We start from the raw sequence: 18045 nt of genomic DNA, 5'->3' as shown, positions 1-18045 counted from the left end.
ATAAATCCCATCCTTAATTTAAAATAAAATACACAAATGTCGTGTTAAAGTTTACTTCAGAATAAAAACGCATGCACGTTTTACAATCGCACTGCACTGGAATGTACGTTATTGTGGTACCGTGCGTTCCAGTGCGGGTGATCACACTGTAGGTGGGAGGCATGCTTTGGGGTACCATTGAAATGAATGGCACTGCAACGCACCTCCTGCACCAGACTTTGTCAGGCCGAGACCAAAAATGTTTTTTTTCCCCACTTTTAATAATTGTATTGTAAGCACATGGCGCTTGAATAGCTTCAGCGGCAAGATTCCACAGACGGCAGCTGAATGGAAATATAGCAGGTAGTGGGCAGCTGCAATAGCCAGCCTGCTATTGGCCATTTCAAATTGCAATAGCAGGCTGGCTATTGCACCTGTCCACTGCTTGGTGTGCCCTCCCTCCTCCCAGCATGGAGGAGATAAGGGATCCAACCAACTAATCCATAATGAGAATAGTTGACAACTATTCTCATAATCGATTAATTGGTGTCAGCCTAGGACTCATGCACACGACTGGCTGCAATAGAAAGCAGCTGCTGTTGTGCTCTGTGTCAGTAGAGCTGAGGGGGCCTCGCACTGCTCAAACTTTGGCCAAGTCATCATTCGAGCAGTGTTGTCTTTCAGCTGTAGTCACATCTGAGTATTAGACTTTTCTAAAAGTGCATGGCTCCTCCCAAACTTGCTGCAAATGCAGTCATCTGCACCTTGTTTTAGAGAAGAACTCTGGGCAAAACTTTTAATAACCCTTGCTGTGTGGCTACCCCCAAACTGCAAGGGTTAACTGCTTATTTTTGTCTAGGTTGCTAGCTGAACCGTCTCCCTGCTTCTCCGGTCTCTGAAGCGTGTCTCCTCGTACACTGCAGCATTGGAATGTTCTTCAGCATCCTCACATCTATACACTGTGTATAGAACGTGATGATTTATGGGACCTTAGACCACTGCAGAGGAGGAGAAGCAAGGCTGGAAAGGCTGATCTAAGAGCAAGCCGGCTCCACGTTTCAGGCGAGTATAACTTTTTTTTTTTTAAGCACCTAGACAAAAATTAGCAGTTAACCCTTGCAGTGAGGGGGTAGCCCGAATGAAAAGGTTAATAAGTGTTTTGCCCGGAGTTCTTCTTTAAATCTCCCACCCCCGTTGTCCTAGGGGCCTTTGACAGGAGAAGCTGTTGTAGTGACTTGTGAATTGTAATTTCTCTTTCCAGTAGCAAGCAGCATGGCCTGTAGTAGTTCCAGTACTTTTGGAATCATGTTCATTATTGGGTTACACATTTATCTATTATACTGCCGTATAATACGCTGCGCATAGATGCGCGCAACGTTTTTCCCCATATGCAAAATAAATGGCTCCATACAAATAGCTGCGTATGGAGCCGTATTTTTGCACTGTGTAAAGATGCGCAAAAATACAATGGAACCAAGATGCATCGGGACTAGGAAGGTCTGTGTATTTTACGCGCGTGCGCGCATATATAGGCGCGCACAGCACATTAAAGTTGCTATGAACAATGATGCATTCTGGGATTGCATACAATTATTCACACATACGCATTTACAAATATGCGTACAATTTTGCTCTTCCGTTGTGTGTGAATGAGGTCTTAAAGGGTCACTAAACTCAGGTGTTAAATCTTAAAAATACATTCAAAGTATCTTAACTAATAACATAAATGTATCTTATTTAGTCCATCACAGGAGTGAGCTTGGAGCGGTGACAACACACACAGGGACCATGGGGAAGAAAAGTAGCCACCCTCCAGAAGGAAGGACAGTGTCAGCACCAATTCAGAAATGATTTGAGGATCTACAGCCGAGTGATAAGATACATTTATGTTATTAGTTAAGATACTTGAATGTATTTTTAAGATTTAACACCTGAGTTTAGTGTCACTTTAAAGAGCACATCCTTATAGTCTCAGAACAGTGGGATACTGATACAAAGTCATGAATATAAAGCTTGCCACATGTTACAATCTCCTTGAGATCTCCCAACAACTATGTAGTGCAATGGCCGGCCTGGATAATTTAGGCAGATCCTTATTACAAAGTTTTGGTAAATCTGAAGGCGAATGTACAAAGATTGTAATGTGTTCTGGTCAGTTACAGAGAGACCGTAATGTTTCTTTATGAATCTTTCACAACAGCACCGTAGTTGAGTTTGTTGCACACAGCGATACTAAAAATAAAAATGTTGCTGGCTTTTTGTGTAGTCGGACAACTATATCCTTACCGCCAGAAATGTCGCAAATGCCTGTGGTAGTCAACCTACAAGGAATAGGGGGCCCTCAAATGTGGCCTGTGATGCCTCCAAAGGGCCACATATAATCTTTATTAGGGATGCACAGATACCAAGTACCGTACTCGGTACAAGTACAGATACTTTCCCAGCTAGACTAGAGAAAAACTCAAAAGTTAGGAGGCAGCTGTCATTTGTAAGGAGCACACGGAGCTCCCGGGATTTGTACATCTCTGTCTTAATGTATGATTTTATTTTTATAAGTAAAGGGATGCACCGATACCATTTTTGCAAGTACTGATACATTTTTGTTTATGGTCATGTGACCGTTTTTCTAAAACAATATCGACTAATGACTTCAGGACAGCCGTGGAGCACCAGAGCTAGTTACCAGCTGCAACCCTGGTAGTTCTCATGAAAATGCCAAGTATCGGTGCATCCCTAATCTTTATTATATGTAATGCTACCAAGTACTGACAAGGTGATTCACAAAAGGGTGAAGAGTTTGGAGAAAGCAGGAGAAGTGAACAATCTAGGACAACATAGCTGAACTGGAAACTGGAGCAATTTTGGCCTAGATTGTTCACTTCTCACCCTTTTGTGAATAGTCCTGTTAAGAGTAAATGGTCAGAGACCGTTCTATAGGAATGGTTGGAGACTGAAATCATGCAGGTGAAATGAAACATGCCAGATATTACTGCCATTAAAGGCGCCTTTACAAATCAATGATATCGCTACTTATTGCTGGGGCCTGAGGGCCTACTATGTAAAAAACAAAAACAAAGGGCCACACGTGGTGTTAGGGTCACAGATTTGGCACCAAGGCCTCACATCACACCTGTTACCTGGCTTGAATTCTAGCACATAATGTAGTAGGGATAATCCTTCGGTACCAGGATAACATCCCCCAAGACAGCTTGATCATACATATTACTGGATCTCTGTCCATCCCGTCGGTTTATCACTTTACACGCTGCCTTTTGCCTATTTGATAAAATACTTATTCTGTGTTTCTATACTTTGTATAATTGTCTTAGGCCAATGCATTACTATACAACAAAGGAAGGTGATGTTTTTGGAATGGTTAGCGCTTCAATGATTTGTTGACTTTCTGTTACATATGGGTGCATACCACTTTGCTGCAGGTTGGGGAGTGTGGGGGGGATGCACAGACCTGCGAAGCTGCAGCTGGCCTTTTTCTATAACCCTGTCGACTGAACACGTCCTGGCTTTGTGCATTGTAAACGCAGAAACCAACCTTGCATACTGAGATGGTTCATGTCCATTTCTGGCTCAGGGAGAATATACATCCGGGTGTAGCACTGAACTATAAGCTGTGAATGTGTCTTCTGCTGCCTACATCTCAAGCCTGTCTGTCTGTTTCAATAAACCATCTTCTGCCAATACTTACCGCTTTTTTTCTTACAGGCTCTTTACAAGAATTCTTTTGTTTCCTTTTCCGATTACACGTGAACTGTATTTTATGCAAACATTCAGACACAATTACATACACCACATTCCTGCAACACAAATCTATCTTTAAAGCTGAACTCCAGAAACAGAAAATATTGTCTAAATAAAAAAATTACATGTATTCTTACTTGAATCTCGATGAGCTTTGTGTATTTCTTCCAGATCTGTGTAGAAATCTAGTGTGAAACTTTGCCTCTGTAATACGGACCGCTCACTGCTGCTCTCTCTCTCCTTGTACAGGGTGACTGGTCTTGTCTCCACCCCCTCCTGTAATAAAGACCACTCACTGCTGCTCTCTCTCCTTGTGCAGGGTGACTGGTCTTGTCTCCGCCCCCTCCTGTAGTTTTCTGCAGGAAGCCTGTAGTAGGTGGAGCCTGCTGGGTCCCCTCCCACAGCTCTACTTAACACAGTGATGATGTCACTGCTACTTTAAAGGGTAATAGTTGGGTTTGCAAAGTCATTTGGCACTCACAAAAATGATTTATATTCTTTGTGGCTATTGCAGAATATATTTACATTAGTTTTTGTGCCAGCTTTAATTTTAGCCAGCAATGGAAGTAATTTGTTGTTTCCAATTGTATTTGATCTGATTGTATTGCTGCCAGGGAGTTTTATTTCGGGTATCCTTAAAGCCCAACTCCAGCCAACACTTTTATTCTGTTTTTGAGAAAGCTTATAAGGGTCTGGGGCCTTTGCCAGGTTTTTACCGCCATCCAAGACCCTATAGGGACAGGAAAGAAAGGGAAAAATCTCTACAATAAGGAGGCACAATGTTAACTCTTCCCCGGTCTATTCAAAATTAACCCCTTCATGACTGAGCTTGTTTTTAGTTTCTGTTCGTAAATGACTGACACACTTTTGACATTTTTGCTGTGTGATTCTTCCACGTCAGTAATATACTTTCTTACAAAGTGCACCCACACATATTATATATTGTTTTTTAGAGGACAGATAGGGCTACATATTTATATCACATATGTGCGTCTAACGCCTCACTTAGGACAAATAAAATATAAAAAAAGAGGAAAAAAACGTTTAAAAAAAACACTTTTTTCCCAGTTTTGATTTGTAGTATTTTTTTTACAAAACCAGCACAGCTAAAAAAAAATGCAATACATACATTCATTTATTTGTCCCTTTTATTTTATTTTATTTTTTACACAATTTTTTTTTTTTTTTACACTTTTCACTTTTTTTTAACTTAAAAATGTTATTTTATTTATTTAATTATATCAAGCAGATTTTGTGAATTAATCTCACTGTTACTGCATGATAAATTAATAAATTTTTGGTTATTATCAGGCTGCTTCAAACTTCAGAACAGCCGATAATAAGTTAGTGACACTGATCCTGCAGCAGTTCAGGATTCAGCTGTTACTAAATGTTTTCTGATTGTTGCAACAACGATCAGCAAACAAACATTCTTCTTCCAGGAATAGATACATTGTAGGAATAGACACATTTTGTATCTATTCATGAAAGAAAAAAAAAAAAGCCAGTATAGCTTGAGAGAGATATCTCTCGATCTATACGAGCTGTCAGAATGCCGGCAAAAGCCGGCATCTGTGTCCGCTTTGCTTTGACTCTCAGACACCCGATATTAAGGTATCGGGTGTCTGAAAAAGGTTAACCCTTTCATTAATGAATGCCTCTGTAGTAAGGGCATACATTAATGAATGTTAAAAGCTGATTCTCAGCGATTAACAGCCCTCTAAAGCAGCAAATAACTCGTCACGTACAGTGTACGTGACAAGTCATTTGGTCCCTTTGTGGCTGGACGTACAGTGTACGTCTCCCGTCACGAAGGGGTTAAACTGTGTTTTAACAGGGAGAAGCAAAACATTTTTTATTCCTGGCGGGTAAAAACTAGTTCTAAATCAAAATGGAGGCTTTTTAGTGATAGGCTAAACACTTTTTACTTTTAGTACTGACCTGTAGGATCTCATTCAGCCAAATTTCCATTACCAATGTATGATTGGCCAATATTCCAGAAGAGCTTTGGCGAGAGAAAAAGCATCAGAGCTGCTAAACAGTGCTCAGCAATTGTTCACGGCATCATAGGAACCTATGTCTGTGCAGCCAATAGAAGTGTGCTGTTTAACAAATGCCAATTCTACCGATGGCTTGTAAATGATCATGCGGCCAGTGTTAAACTGAGCTGGTTTATTTATCAGTATTCCCTTCTGATAAGCAGTCACAGACCCCTTCTTTGAGACCATGCCATGATGATTACAATATTACACAGCATTCTGATGTCAGTAACAAAAGGTGTCTAATTCTATACAAAAAAAAAATAACAATTATAATAAAAAGGAAAAACACAAGATGGATCCTCCAATCGAATCCAATGACAAATTTACAAAAAAAACAAAGTGCAAAAGCTCTGTAAGAAGATGCCATCAGTGCAAGGATAGTGCCAGGAAATAGAGGGTTGTCAGGGTTGGCGAGGCCGCTGCTCCCCCTGGTGTAACAGCCCTTGTAAATAAATGTCCATAGGATAGCGCCCCTTACCACCATGTATTGCCCATTAATAGAAACCTGTAGTGATGGAAGTATGGGAGACTGCCAATGATGGCCTCTTAGCTAGCTGCCTGGGTATCTGCTTTTAAAATTTCGAGACATTGGCCTGAGGCAAGCATGCAGATTACGAAAGTCAGAGGGCGGGCATAACTCCTAATCTGCATACATGTTCAAAGTTAATGACTTAGAAAGTAATAAAGCCATTGATTCAGCAAAGCAGCCAGAGACCTAGTACGAGGAGAGGTCAGTAGCGTCAGCTTCCAAACCTCATCACATCAAGTTTCCATTTAAGCCAATTAATTCTCTGAACCAGAATTTAAGTATTCCCCTGTCTGTCTATCTCTTCTGTCTCCATGTGGACGTATCCGCCCCTACACAGGTCAGTCTCGTCTTCTCTCCCGCTCAAGCACATGATTTTCTCATCACAAAGGACGATTCCTGAATCCCCTGTGATGTGGCGTCTCCTCTCCAAGGCACTGGCACTCTCCTGATCTGTATAGTCATGTCGATACTGAAGATGATCTGCTGTAGATACCTCTTCGGGCGATGCTCCCTCTTGCTGAGATAGTTTTGTAAGTTTAGATCTTGCACTAACTGCAGGAAGAGTGTGGCTCTGTTCACCTGTGACAGTCTCCTCCAAAATCTCAGAATAGGGTGGTGGAGGGGTGGGTGGGTCCTGGGTCACTTCTTCATATGTTGGCAGTTTGCAGGTTGGCCAGGCCTCTGTAGAAATAGTCAAGACATGGAAAATATGCCACCACTACATCACAGTTGCCTATACAAAGCACACTGGCTTATACTGGTTGTATATTGTTATATGGGGCATATAATATTTATATAGTTCATCATATCCAGTGGCACTGTACAAAGTGGGCATTATAAACAAAAGTAAAATAGTACATACATAGGAAAATATTTGAACAACAAATGTTTAGTGCAATAAACACACGATTAAAGGGTAATTCCACTTTCCACGATGAATTTGGAAAAATATAATTACCCCCACCAATCTGCCCCTTCTTCCTCCTCCCGCTGCTCTTACCTTTGAAAGAACGCAGCTTCCGGTGTACAATCTGTACCCCCGTAGACAGCATCACAGCCATGCATTATGGATTTCAAATTACTTTTTCAAATGGTGAGCACTCATTGGTCAACACAGTAACCTGACCACGCTGACCAATGTGAAGCGCTTAACACGCTGACCAATGAGAAGCACTTCTCATTGGTCAGCATGGTCAGGTGACCATACTGACCACGGAATGCTCTCCGTTTGCAAGGGTAATTTGAAATATCTAGTGCAGGGCTGCGATGTTGTGTACAGTGTATGGAGAGTACACCAGGAACTAGGGATGCACTGATACCGGTTTTTCGGCATCGAGTACTAGTACCGATTTTTATATTTCGGTACTCGCAGATACCGAGTACCGATACTTCCGCTAACATGAAGGCGGCTTCCGGGGCACTCGAAAAGCCAGGCGGCGGGTAATGACACGCTGGCCGCCTTCTTGATTGCCCAGCTCCATGCTGATTGGCCGGGAAACCAGCTTCCCAGCCAATCAACATTGAGCTGGCTGTTTGGCCGGCCAATCCACTTCCTAGCCAATCAGCATGGAGCCGGCCAATCAGCATGGAGCCAGCTTACTGGCCAATCATTACCTGTCACCTTGCTTCCCGAGTGGCCAGGAAGCTGGCTCCATGTTCCCTCGCGGCATTTCCTCTGACCGAAAGCTACAGTAACGAGGGTAAGTATCAGAGTACTCACCCAAATACTCGGTATTGGCACCGATACTAATTTCGGTATCGGTGCATCTATACAAATAATACATAAAGTCAGTTTAAACAAAAATGAATAGCATTTCTGTTGTTCTTGCAGACTAGTATTGGTGTATTCCTACCAGGAACCGCAGAGCAGATGATGCGTTCTTTCAAAGGTAAGAGCAGCAGGAGGGGGGCAAATTGGTTGGGGTAATTCCATATTCCAAAATTTGCTTAGGAAAGTGGAATTACCCTTTTGAGGCCCTAATCGCATGGGTGCAAGAAGCATCATTTACATAGCATTTAATAAGCTGTGAACAGAGATCTTAGACCTTGTACACAGGGATTTGGCTTGTATAAGTTTGTAGAGCAGCCAGTAAAAACATATTGGAAGCAAAGTAAGCTAGGACAGCATGCAGTAAGTTTCAGATTGTTGTACACTGAATGGAGATCTTTTATGGTTTACTGCACTACACATCAATACTGTTCTTTGCATGGTCTTACTGAACGGAATGCACTCCAGCTCCCTTTATTTCAGACTGATGCAGAGAACAGGACCCACATCAAACATTTAGCATTGTGCAATGTAGGACATGAAATTTGTTGATCAGATTTACAAATTTAGCTACCAACTTACTGTTGTAAATTATGATTAAAGTAGATATATTAGGAGTATATTTAGGGTGTGTGCCTATGTATTGCAGAACATTTTTTGGCTGATGTTATTTAACACACATATGCTAACTAGATTTTTATTGTGTAAGTTTATTGACCAGTTGACCATCCTGTTTTGTTGATTGTACACAATGAAACAGCTGTAGGGAATTCTGTCAAAACCTGTTTAGTTAACTAACATCAAAGGGGTAATTAGACCAGCCAATCAAAAATCCTTTCAGTGTTAGTGAATGGCACTAAACTGTATATTAATAGAGAGCATACAGTGGCTAGAAAAGATGAGTCATGAAGAGAGACACATAGGTGCATAGATAGATTTAGGGCTGCAACAACTAATCGACATAATCGATTATTGAAAAAGTTGTCAACTTTTTCAATCATCGATTAATCGGCTTCCGATTGGTTGGCCCTGTCCACGGCTCCACGCTGCGCACCACACTTTTACTTCCACCGCTCCAAGCTTGCTCCTGTGATGGACTGCAATCTCAATACAAACTAGTGGTCCCATCACTGGAGCCATTTTTTAAAATGTATTTTATTTTTTATCCGATTAATCGAACTTAATAATCGGCTAACTAATCGATTATGAAAATAATCGTTAGCTGCAGCTCTAGATAGATTAGAAATATATGTTGGGTGGAGTGGGTCCTTATGGAACCTTTGTCATCTGAGGTCTAGATATTTTATTTTTTATTATTACTCTATCGGACTGTTTCTGTTCATCTGTTACTTCGATCCAATTAAACGCTACTCTCTGGAAAAGAACTGAGGTTGCCTGGATATTTTCTGAAGATCCAATTTTCACAACGCACATAAATATATATGTTTGTTTATATATTTATACACCCGACTATTTGATTACTACATTGGTGCCGTGACCGGATGTCTAGATAGATATTTTATTTTTACTATTATTTAAATTTTATCACTACACTTACCAAGCATTTTTAGGTGCACTGGCTCCCCAGCCCTGAGATTTGTGTAGGTCTGACTAAGATGACTCAGGGTTACCCATAAGCCATTTACAGAACCTAAGCGATTCACAAGCCATTATTGCAGCAATCCCCAGAGGCCCATTATACAACACATGTAACAGAGGTTGGAAATTACCTAAGGCAGTTACAACAGAGGCAGATGGAGCGACCCCCTGGTAGGCCATAAGGCTGATCTCACGTTGTCTCAGCTCCTGCTGATGTCTGAGTTTTACTCTACGGTGGCGATATGCACAGCAGCAGCCTGCCAAGATGATGAGCGTCCAGGCCAGCCAGAACCCTAAAAGGAAGCAAGCCATACTAGAATTAAAACTGAAAACCTGTAACAGAAAATGCAATGGATCAAGTATTGAAATTGCTTACTAGCAGTGTTTTTCTTTTCCATAAAAACTTTTTATATTCACTTGAACGTGCTAAAAAAATTGACTACTCCAGAAGCGTCAATTCGTTAACACAGCTCCCTCCCTCCCTTCTGTTTCTACTTGTCTGCCAGTGTATAATTACTGTCTGTGCTGATCTAGCTACCCCAACCCTCCGCTACCTACATGACCTTTTATGTAGCTTCCAGGGGAGGAGTGAAGGGGAATACTATAGAGCAGGGGGTAACCAAACTCCGGTCCTCCAGCTGTGGTAAAACTACGAATCCCATGAGGCATTGCAAGATTCCCACAGCCATGATACCCAGAGACAGATGCATCATGGGATTTGTAGTTTCAGCACAGCTGGAGGGCCGAAGTGGAACTATTTGGAACTATTCTCATTATCGATTAGTTGGTTGGGTCCCCTAGCTCTCTCGTCCATGCTGGGAGGAGGGCACACCAAGCAGTGGGCAGGTGCTATAGCCAGCCTGCTATTGGCTATTACAATTTGAAATGGCCAACAGCAGGCTGGCTATTGCACCAGCCCAATACCTGCTGTATTTACATTCAGCTGCCCTCTTCGGAATCTTGCCACTGGCAGCTGTCATTCACAGGCTGAAGCTATTTAAGCGCCATTTGCTTACAATACAATAAAAAAAATGTTAAAAAAAAGGTGGGAAAAGTCATTTTCGGTTTCAGTCTGACAAATTCTGCCGCAGGAGGTGCGTTGCAGTGCCATTCATTTCAATGGCACCCCAAATGCACCTCTCGCCCCCTGTGATCACCCGCACTGGAACGCACTGTACCACAGTGCTGTGCGTTCCATGCAATTACAAAAAATTGTGCCTTGTAAACTTTGTTGGTAACACTGTATTTATGTATTTTAAATTAAGGATCGTATTTTATAGTTTTATTTTATCCGATTAATCAAAAAAATAATCAACCAACTAATCGATTATGAAAATAATAATTGGTTGCAGCCCTAGTAGGCAAACTTTGGCCCTCCAGCTGTTGTGGAACTACAATTCTTATGAGGCATTGCAAGACTCTGACAGCCATGACTCCCAGAGGCAGGGGCATGAAGGGATTTGTAGTTTCCCCACAGCTGGAGGGACTAATTTTGGCTACCCCAGCCATAGTGTCGCAGCTCCAAGTCAGCTGACCTCACATCCAAGATGGCAGCATCCAGCAGTAGTCTCAGGGCTTTTGGAGCTTGTTCACACCATGTCCGGACCAGATCCAGACCAAAACAGTTTTTGTCTGCACCCGACATGCATCCCAATGTATTCCTATGGTATTTCTGGGCTCTGATTACACCAGTGCCATCCATTCTGATGCAGGGGAAAAAAATGCTGCACTGTTTTTCCCGGTCTGGAACGCACCAAAACACATATAAACACTTGAACTAGAGGTGCACCGAAATGGAAATTTTAAAACCGAAACGAAACCGAAATTAAAAAAAAAAAAGTCAGGTCGAAACCAATACCATTGTGACAGCGCTGTCTCCGCCCCCACACCGCTCTGCCGGACTGTGATAGGCGGCAGAGCGGTGTGGGAGGAGACGCCGGCCATTCACAGTGCTCTCAACCGCAGCGCTCGGCCGACTGTCACTTTCTCTTCTCCCCGCTGGGACATAGAGCAGCGCCCAGCGGGGAGAAAAGAAATCACGGATATGCCGATGTATAGGCAGGAAAATTACACTTTTGGCATTATGCCAAAAGTTCAATTTTCGGCCGATATGTTTTGGCGGACGATATATCGGTGCATCCCTAACTGGAACGCACCTGAAAGCCCATTTTAAACTAAAAAACCGCACCAGAACACAGGGAAAATGCACTGCATTTGTAGATTTGCTCCAGACATGGTGTGAACATTACAGTTAAAGAACATGCAAATTTGACATTAAAATATACAAATATACTATTGTGGAGAGATTTTTGTTGAAAGTATGAGACTATTTAACTCAGCCAACAATGTTCATTAATGTAGACTTCCTAGTGTCGTCACATCACCGACGCCGAGTTCACTACAGACTTACACCACAGCTCATAGTAGTAAGTGCAGCACTCTGTATCACCACAGCAGTATCCTATCTCACATCTGTAAGGCTTCCGGTCTTCACCAAAGCAGAACTCTCGGCCCTGCAACAAAATTGTCCTTAGATTAAAGGCAGTGACTCAACCAAAGACAATATTTTCAAAAAGGTGGACAGACGATCTCTAAGAGTGAGGTAAAAGTGCAATGAGTGGTCCAGCAACAGACCAAATAGAAGAATTCAAGGGCTCAAACAATGTGGTGTTGGTGGGGGTTGTACGGAAAAACCTTTAGGGGCTTCAGAAAAACTTAGCACCTTGTTATGGACCCCTTTGTGTTTCAATAAGGAGAACTCAAAGATTTGTAATATTCTGCTAACCACTAGCCTGGTTGCACTATTTTTAGAATCTTTCTGCAGAAATGATGGAAAATATAGCAAAAAGCAGCGCACACCCGTCCTGCTGATCGATGAAGTTTAACTAGTGAAACACACACAAATGAAGACATGTTTCTCACTACAGTGGTACCTCGGTTCACGAACGCTTCTGTTCGCAAACAATTCGGTTCGTGAACAGGAAGTTCGGCTAAATTTTGTTTCCGTTCGCAAACTCCGCTTCGGGTGACGAACACAACCGCAGCAATTTTCCTTGCTCTGACAAATAGTCATGGCTTCCTCTAGTCGAGATCACGGTCTGATCACAGTGTGATTCGGTTCACGACCAAATCGGTTTGCAACCAAAATCGCAGAACGAATTAAGTTTGTGAACCGAGGTACCACTGTAGTTCTCTTCAACTGGAAATGCAGCCAGTGCCACAAGGACTCCTTCATACAACTGCATTTTTAGATGTGGTCTGATGAAACAGAAACCATAGCTAAAATACAGCCCATTATTAGCAATGGAACCATATACAACCACATACTAGCTTTCATGCTGATTGCACTAGAGCCCTTTCAGACGGGTAGTCCGATCAGGTCCTCCGGTCAGTTTTTCAAGCGGATTTGAAGCCCAGTGTTAGTCTATGGGTAGCCGGATCTAAACGGACCTGTGTCCATTTACATCTGATTAGGGATGCACCGATACCGGTATTTTGGTATGGAGTACGAGTAACAATATTTTTTTTTTTGGTACTCGCCGATACCGAATACCGGAAGTCCCATTCAGGAAGCCAGGCGGCGTGTAATGACTCGCCACCTGGCTTTCTGATTAGCCGGGAAGCCGGACAGCATGTAAATACTCGCCACACGGCTTCCCGATTAGCAGGGAAGCCATCCCCATGCTTCTCGTCACTAGGTGATGCAGCGCCTTGCTTCCTGATTGGCCAGCTTCCAACCAATCAGGAAGCTGGGCAGCGCGTCATTGCCCGCTGCCCGGCTTCCTGATTGGCCAGGAAGCCGGCTCCATGCTCTCTCGTCACAAGTGACAAGAGAGCATGGAGTCAGCTTCCCGGCCAATTAGGAAGCCAGGCAGCGTGTAATGACGCGCTGCCTGGCTTCCTGATACCGGAAGTATCGGGCTAGGCATCGGAGCATTTGGGTGAGTACGAGTACTCGCCCAAATACTAGGCATCTGATACCGATACCAGTATCGGTGCATCCCTACATCTGATTACCCCCAGCTCTGACCAGGTCTGGAAAACTGTTTTGGCGAACCTCATCATGACAAATCGGGGGGTAATCTAATGTAAACGGACATAAGCCAATTTACATTCAATTCCCCACAGTCCGAACATGGGTGCAGTAATTTCAGTTTTTACCTCCATCACAAGATGAAGAAGAAAAATGGGTGGACAAGGATGTCACAACGGTGACATCTGTTCCGAGCTACTCCGATCAGCGGGGGATCCATGTTCGGAACGGACAGGCACCCAAATGAAAGGGGCCTTAAACAATGCAGGTCTGTAAGGCTTACTAGCTAACTTTCAATGCATGAATCCCCTTAAACTAGCCCTAAATTATCATAAATGTGCAGGCTTACCTGTGTAACAACTTATGTCTCCTTATTTGTCCATCTATGAAAATGTTTTGGGTAATTAGGAGGTAACAGGTCAAAAATTATTATTATGCAAAAAAAATTATCATGCTGAAAACATATGCTGCCTTCTCATTGTACATAACAAAGCAGTGTAGTAAGGAGGAGAGTAAACAACTAAAAGGCTCTGTTCAAAACTTTGTTATTGCTTTAGTATTCTTTTTCGTCGAAGGAGTATATTTACTCAGGGGTGTGGACATTTTTAAAAAAACTACTTGTCCAAGGACTAAGGACCCCAAGGACAAGGGGCCTGATCTACTTGTCCCTCATGACAATCTACTTGTCCTGATACAAAAAAAATAATTTTAACCAAAACTGTATTTAGCAGTACCATGTAGTGCTTCTCATTGGTCAGCACCGCGCTGACCAACAAGTGCTTGCAATTTGCGAGCGAAATTCAGAATGCATGGCACAGGTACAGATAGTACACCCATACTGGTGGACAGGAAGGACCGTTCACTGAAAGGTAAGTATAGCGGAAAGGAGAAGTGACCAGATTTGTGCGGGTAATTAAATTTTCCTCAAAATGACTTGGGAAAGTGAATTTACCCTTTAGGGTTGGTGCAGACTTGGGCGATCATGAGCGGGTGCATACAGCGGTTGCCGCGTGGCCCCATTGATGGGGTTACATCCACTTGGCAATTGCTGAAAAAAGGTACATTTACCTTTTTTCGTGACAATGCACCGTGATTGCATGCCTGGTGCGACTGGGGTGCAGTTAGAAAAAAATGGCACTGCCAGCACGATCGGCGGTGGTGTGCGATTCCATGACCGCCCATACCAGCCGCACGGTCATGGATCGCCCACTCCGCTCACACACACAATGCCCTATGCATGTGTTTATTCGCCTGCAGATGGTGGGGGCAGCGGGGTTGGTTTTAATTTTTATTTACTTTGTAAAACATTTTAAATTTATTTTATAATTTTTTTGCTTTATCGCCTTTTTATTTTTTACATTTTTATCTACTTCCATTTTTAATTATTTTTGATAATTTTTAACTTTTTTAATTATGTTCTTATTTTTGGACAATTTTTTTTTCACTTAATGTGACAATTTTTTTCCACTTAACTTCATTGCTATTACACAGGAGCCAACAAGCTCCTGTGTGATAGCATTTGGAGGTGACAGGTTCTCTTTATTGACACTGTCACCTCCAATTCAGTAGGGCTGCGGAAATTAACGATTAATCGTTAATTTTTGTAGGACAGCGAACGAGGAGATCTACATGGTGGCGGTGCTAGGACAGCGAGTGTGATCTACATGGCGGCGGTGCTAGGACAGCAAGTGAGAAGATCTACATGGTGGTGGTGCTAGGATAGTAACCCAGAAGATATGATGGACATTGGACTACCATGACAGCCAGGTAACTAATATCTTCAGAAGGTTTCCATTAACAGTCTACATCGTTTTCTCACCAGAGGTTAATACCAGTGGTAAATGCCCAAACTGAGGATCCCCTAATGCCTGCGACAGAAACAATTTACAGTAGTACAATGCTTGTTACACAGAAGCACTCAACATAAAATTTGTTTTGCACTTGTAGAACTAAATGTGGGCTTCAGCATCAGTTTTCATTAATGCTGTAGCAATAGGTGACCAGTAAGGTGATGCTCATGTAGACTAGCAATAGCACATACTAATTTTTTTGGGTAAATGTAAAGCTGGCCATACACCAGCAGAATTTTGTTTGGAAAAATAAATTTTGAGAACGTTCATTCAATCCTCTAATAGTTCATTGGGGTGAAATCCACGATCGATTTCGACCAAAGTTATGAAAAACAAATCGAAGGAGCAGGATGGAACATTTTTCTCGAATGAACAGAAATCTAATAATTAATGTGGTTTTTGCTTGAGAAACTCCATTTATTGCAAAATCGAGTGTTAAAACCAAACTAAATTTTGAACAACATTTGTCAAGTCCCTGACGGCATTATGGAATGTTCAGACAAGATTTTTTGTATGGCCAGCTTTACACTTTGCCGCAATTCTTCAATTGTCTGTTAGCCAAAGGCATCTTGTTTACGACAATGGTAATTTTAGTTTTGTTGGATAACTGGCAACAAAAAAAGTTGTTTAACAACAATCAACAGCCTTACCACTGTAGGCCTGGTTCATACCTGAGCATTTTTTTTTCATTGACTTTGGTGCGTTTCCTGCAGGTATCTATATGCTCGGAAACGCGCAAAACACAAAAAAAGTCAATGCATTCCAATGTGAAAAATTCACACCTGCGCGTTTGTATACGCGGACAAAACCGCACAACGTGATAAAAAGGTACATGCACAATTTTCTGGTTGGTTGCCACGGATTGTGGTTGTAGGGGCGAACGCTCGAAAAACCACGTGTCCGTTAAAATTTGCAAGTTTTTGTCCATGCGTATGAACGTGCGAAAAAACACGCCAACAACATACTGAAATGCACACGCTCAGGTGTAAATGGAGCCTTAAGGTGCCCATACACCTTACAATTATGGTTCGATTTTCGTCCGCGATCGCGGTTTCAGACGATAATCGGCCAGTTGATGGGATGTGCACAACCGCAATTACTGTATAACTGGCCGAATTTGGTTGAACGGGCAGACTAGAAAACTTTTGTTGAAGCGTCCGAAAATCGATGGATTAGTGGCGTTTCGGACGAAATTCGGCCAGTTAGTATTGCTGACGAACGATAATCGTAAACAACATTGGTCTGTGCATGATGGGCTATTTGAACAAAAATCGGACGAGAGTGCGATGTCGGGACAAAAAAATTTTTTTTTTTAATTGTCCAATGGTTGTAGGGAAGTTCAGATACCAAATACCGTACTTCGTACAAGTACAGATACTTTTCCAGCTCCAAGACTAGGTCTAGAGAAAAACTCAAAAGTTAGGAGGCAGCTGTAATTTTTAAGGAGCACACGGAGCTCCTGAGATTTGTGCATCCCTGATATATATATAGATAGATAGATATATATCTATATAGATATAGATATATGGGATGCACCAATACCATACTCGCCCAAATGCTCCGATACTTTCCGGTCAGAGGAAGATTTCCTCTGATCGGCAGTGCCGTAGGGGAACTACCGACCGTGTTATCAGCTTACCGTGTGATCAGGAAGCTGGGCGGCGAGTAATGATGCGCCTACCAGCTTCCTGATTGGCCGGGAGGCCGGTTTCCGTTTCCCGGCCAATCAGCATCATGCAGGCCGAACAGCCAACTTGAAGCTGATTGGCTGGGAAGCCTGTTAGCCAGCCAATCACAATCAAGCCGGCTTCCCGGGCAATGAGAAAGTCGGGCGTTATGTCATTCCCCACCACCCGGCCTCCTGATTGTCCAGGAAGCCTGCTCCATGCCAGCAGAAGCACCGCTATCAGTACTAGTATCGGCGAGTACCGAAAGCAAAGCATTGGTACTCGATAACGAAAAAACGGTATCGGTGCATCCCTACAAAATAACAGACACAGACTCCTGCATGGTTTACTGCCCAGCCCCAGGTCTGTACATGCCTTCTGTTATGGGGCTGGAGGAAGTAAACAATGAACTACAAGCGCAGTGACATGAGCGCTCGATCTGCGAGTCCTTCCGCTGACATGGCAGGCTTGTAGTCTTGCTATACACAGATAGTTGAAGAATGTCACCAGCACACCAAACCATGATAACAGCAATTAAGTGTTCATTTAATGACGAATGCTGTCTCTTTTGCTAATGAGGGACAGCATTCATCAATAAATGAACAGTTAATTGCTGTAATCATCGTTTGGTGTGTTGGTGACATTCTTCAACTATCTACATGTGGCGGTGCCATCCGCAGTCATTTCGAGCAGCCGCTTGTATATTCACATGGGAATCCCGGTAAGGAGTGCAGCAAGGTTTCTTTTTTCTTGCTATACACAGATCCCCATGAATGAATAAAGCAACTGTACAGGCAATGCCTTGCTTGATGGGGGGGGGGG

At 42.7% G+C, this 18045-nt stretch overlaps 1 protein-coding gene across 1 annotated transcript in view; it reads right to left on the bottom strand.

Moving 5' to 3' along the window:
- Window positions 1–6580: 6580 nt before the first annotated feature.
- The window catches only part of LOC108786478 (WW domain-binding protein 1-like), a 12643-nt gene continuing 1178 nt past the window's right edge, over window positions 6581–18045 (bottom strand). Inside the window, exons 2-4 of the mRNA XM_018555786.1 lie at window positions 12084–12186; window positions 9805–9966; window positions 6581–6987 (exon numbers count right to left, since the gene is read on the bottom strand). Of these exons, the coding sequence (XP_018411288.1) occupies window positions 6581–6987; window positions 9805–9966; window positions 12084–12186 (672 nt within the window). The remainder of the gene's footprint in view (window positions 6988–9804; window positions 9967–12083; window positions 12187–18045) is intronic.

The sequence above is a fragment of the Nanorana parkeri genome, unplaced genomic scaffold, assembly GCF_000935625.1.
Source record: "Nanorana parkeri isolate BGI_ZX_2015 unplaced genomic scaffold, ASM93562v1 scaffold214, whole genome shotgun sequence".
NCBI classification, from domain to species: domain Eukaryota; kingdom Metazoa; phylum Chordata; class Amphibia; order Anura; family Dicroglossidae; genus Nanorana; species Nanorana parkeri.
This window is presented reverse-complemented; position numbering and strand designations above follow the sequence as displayed.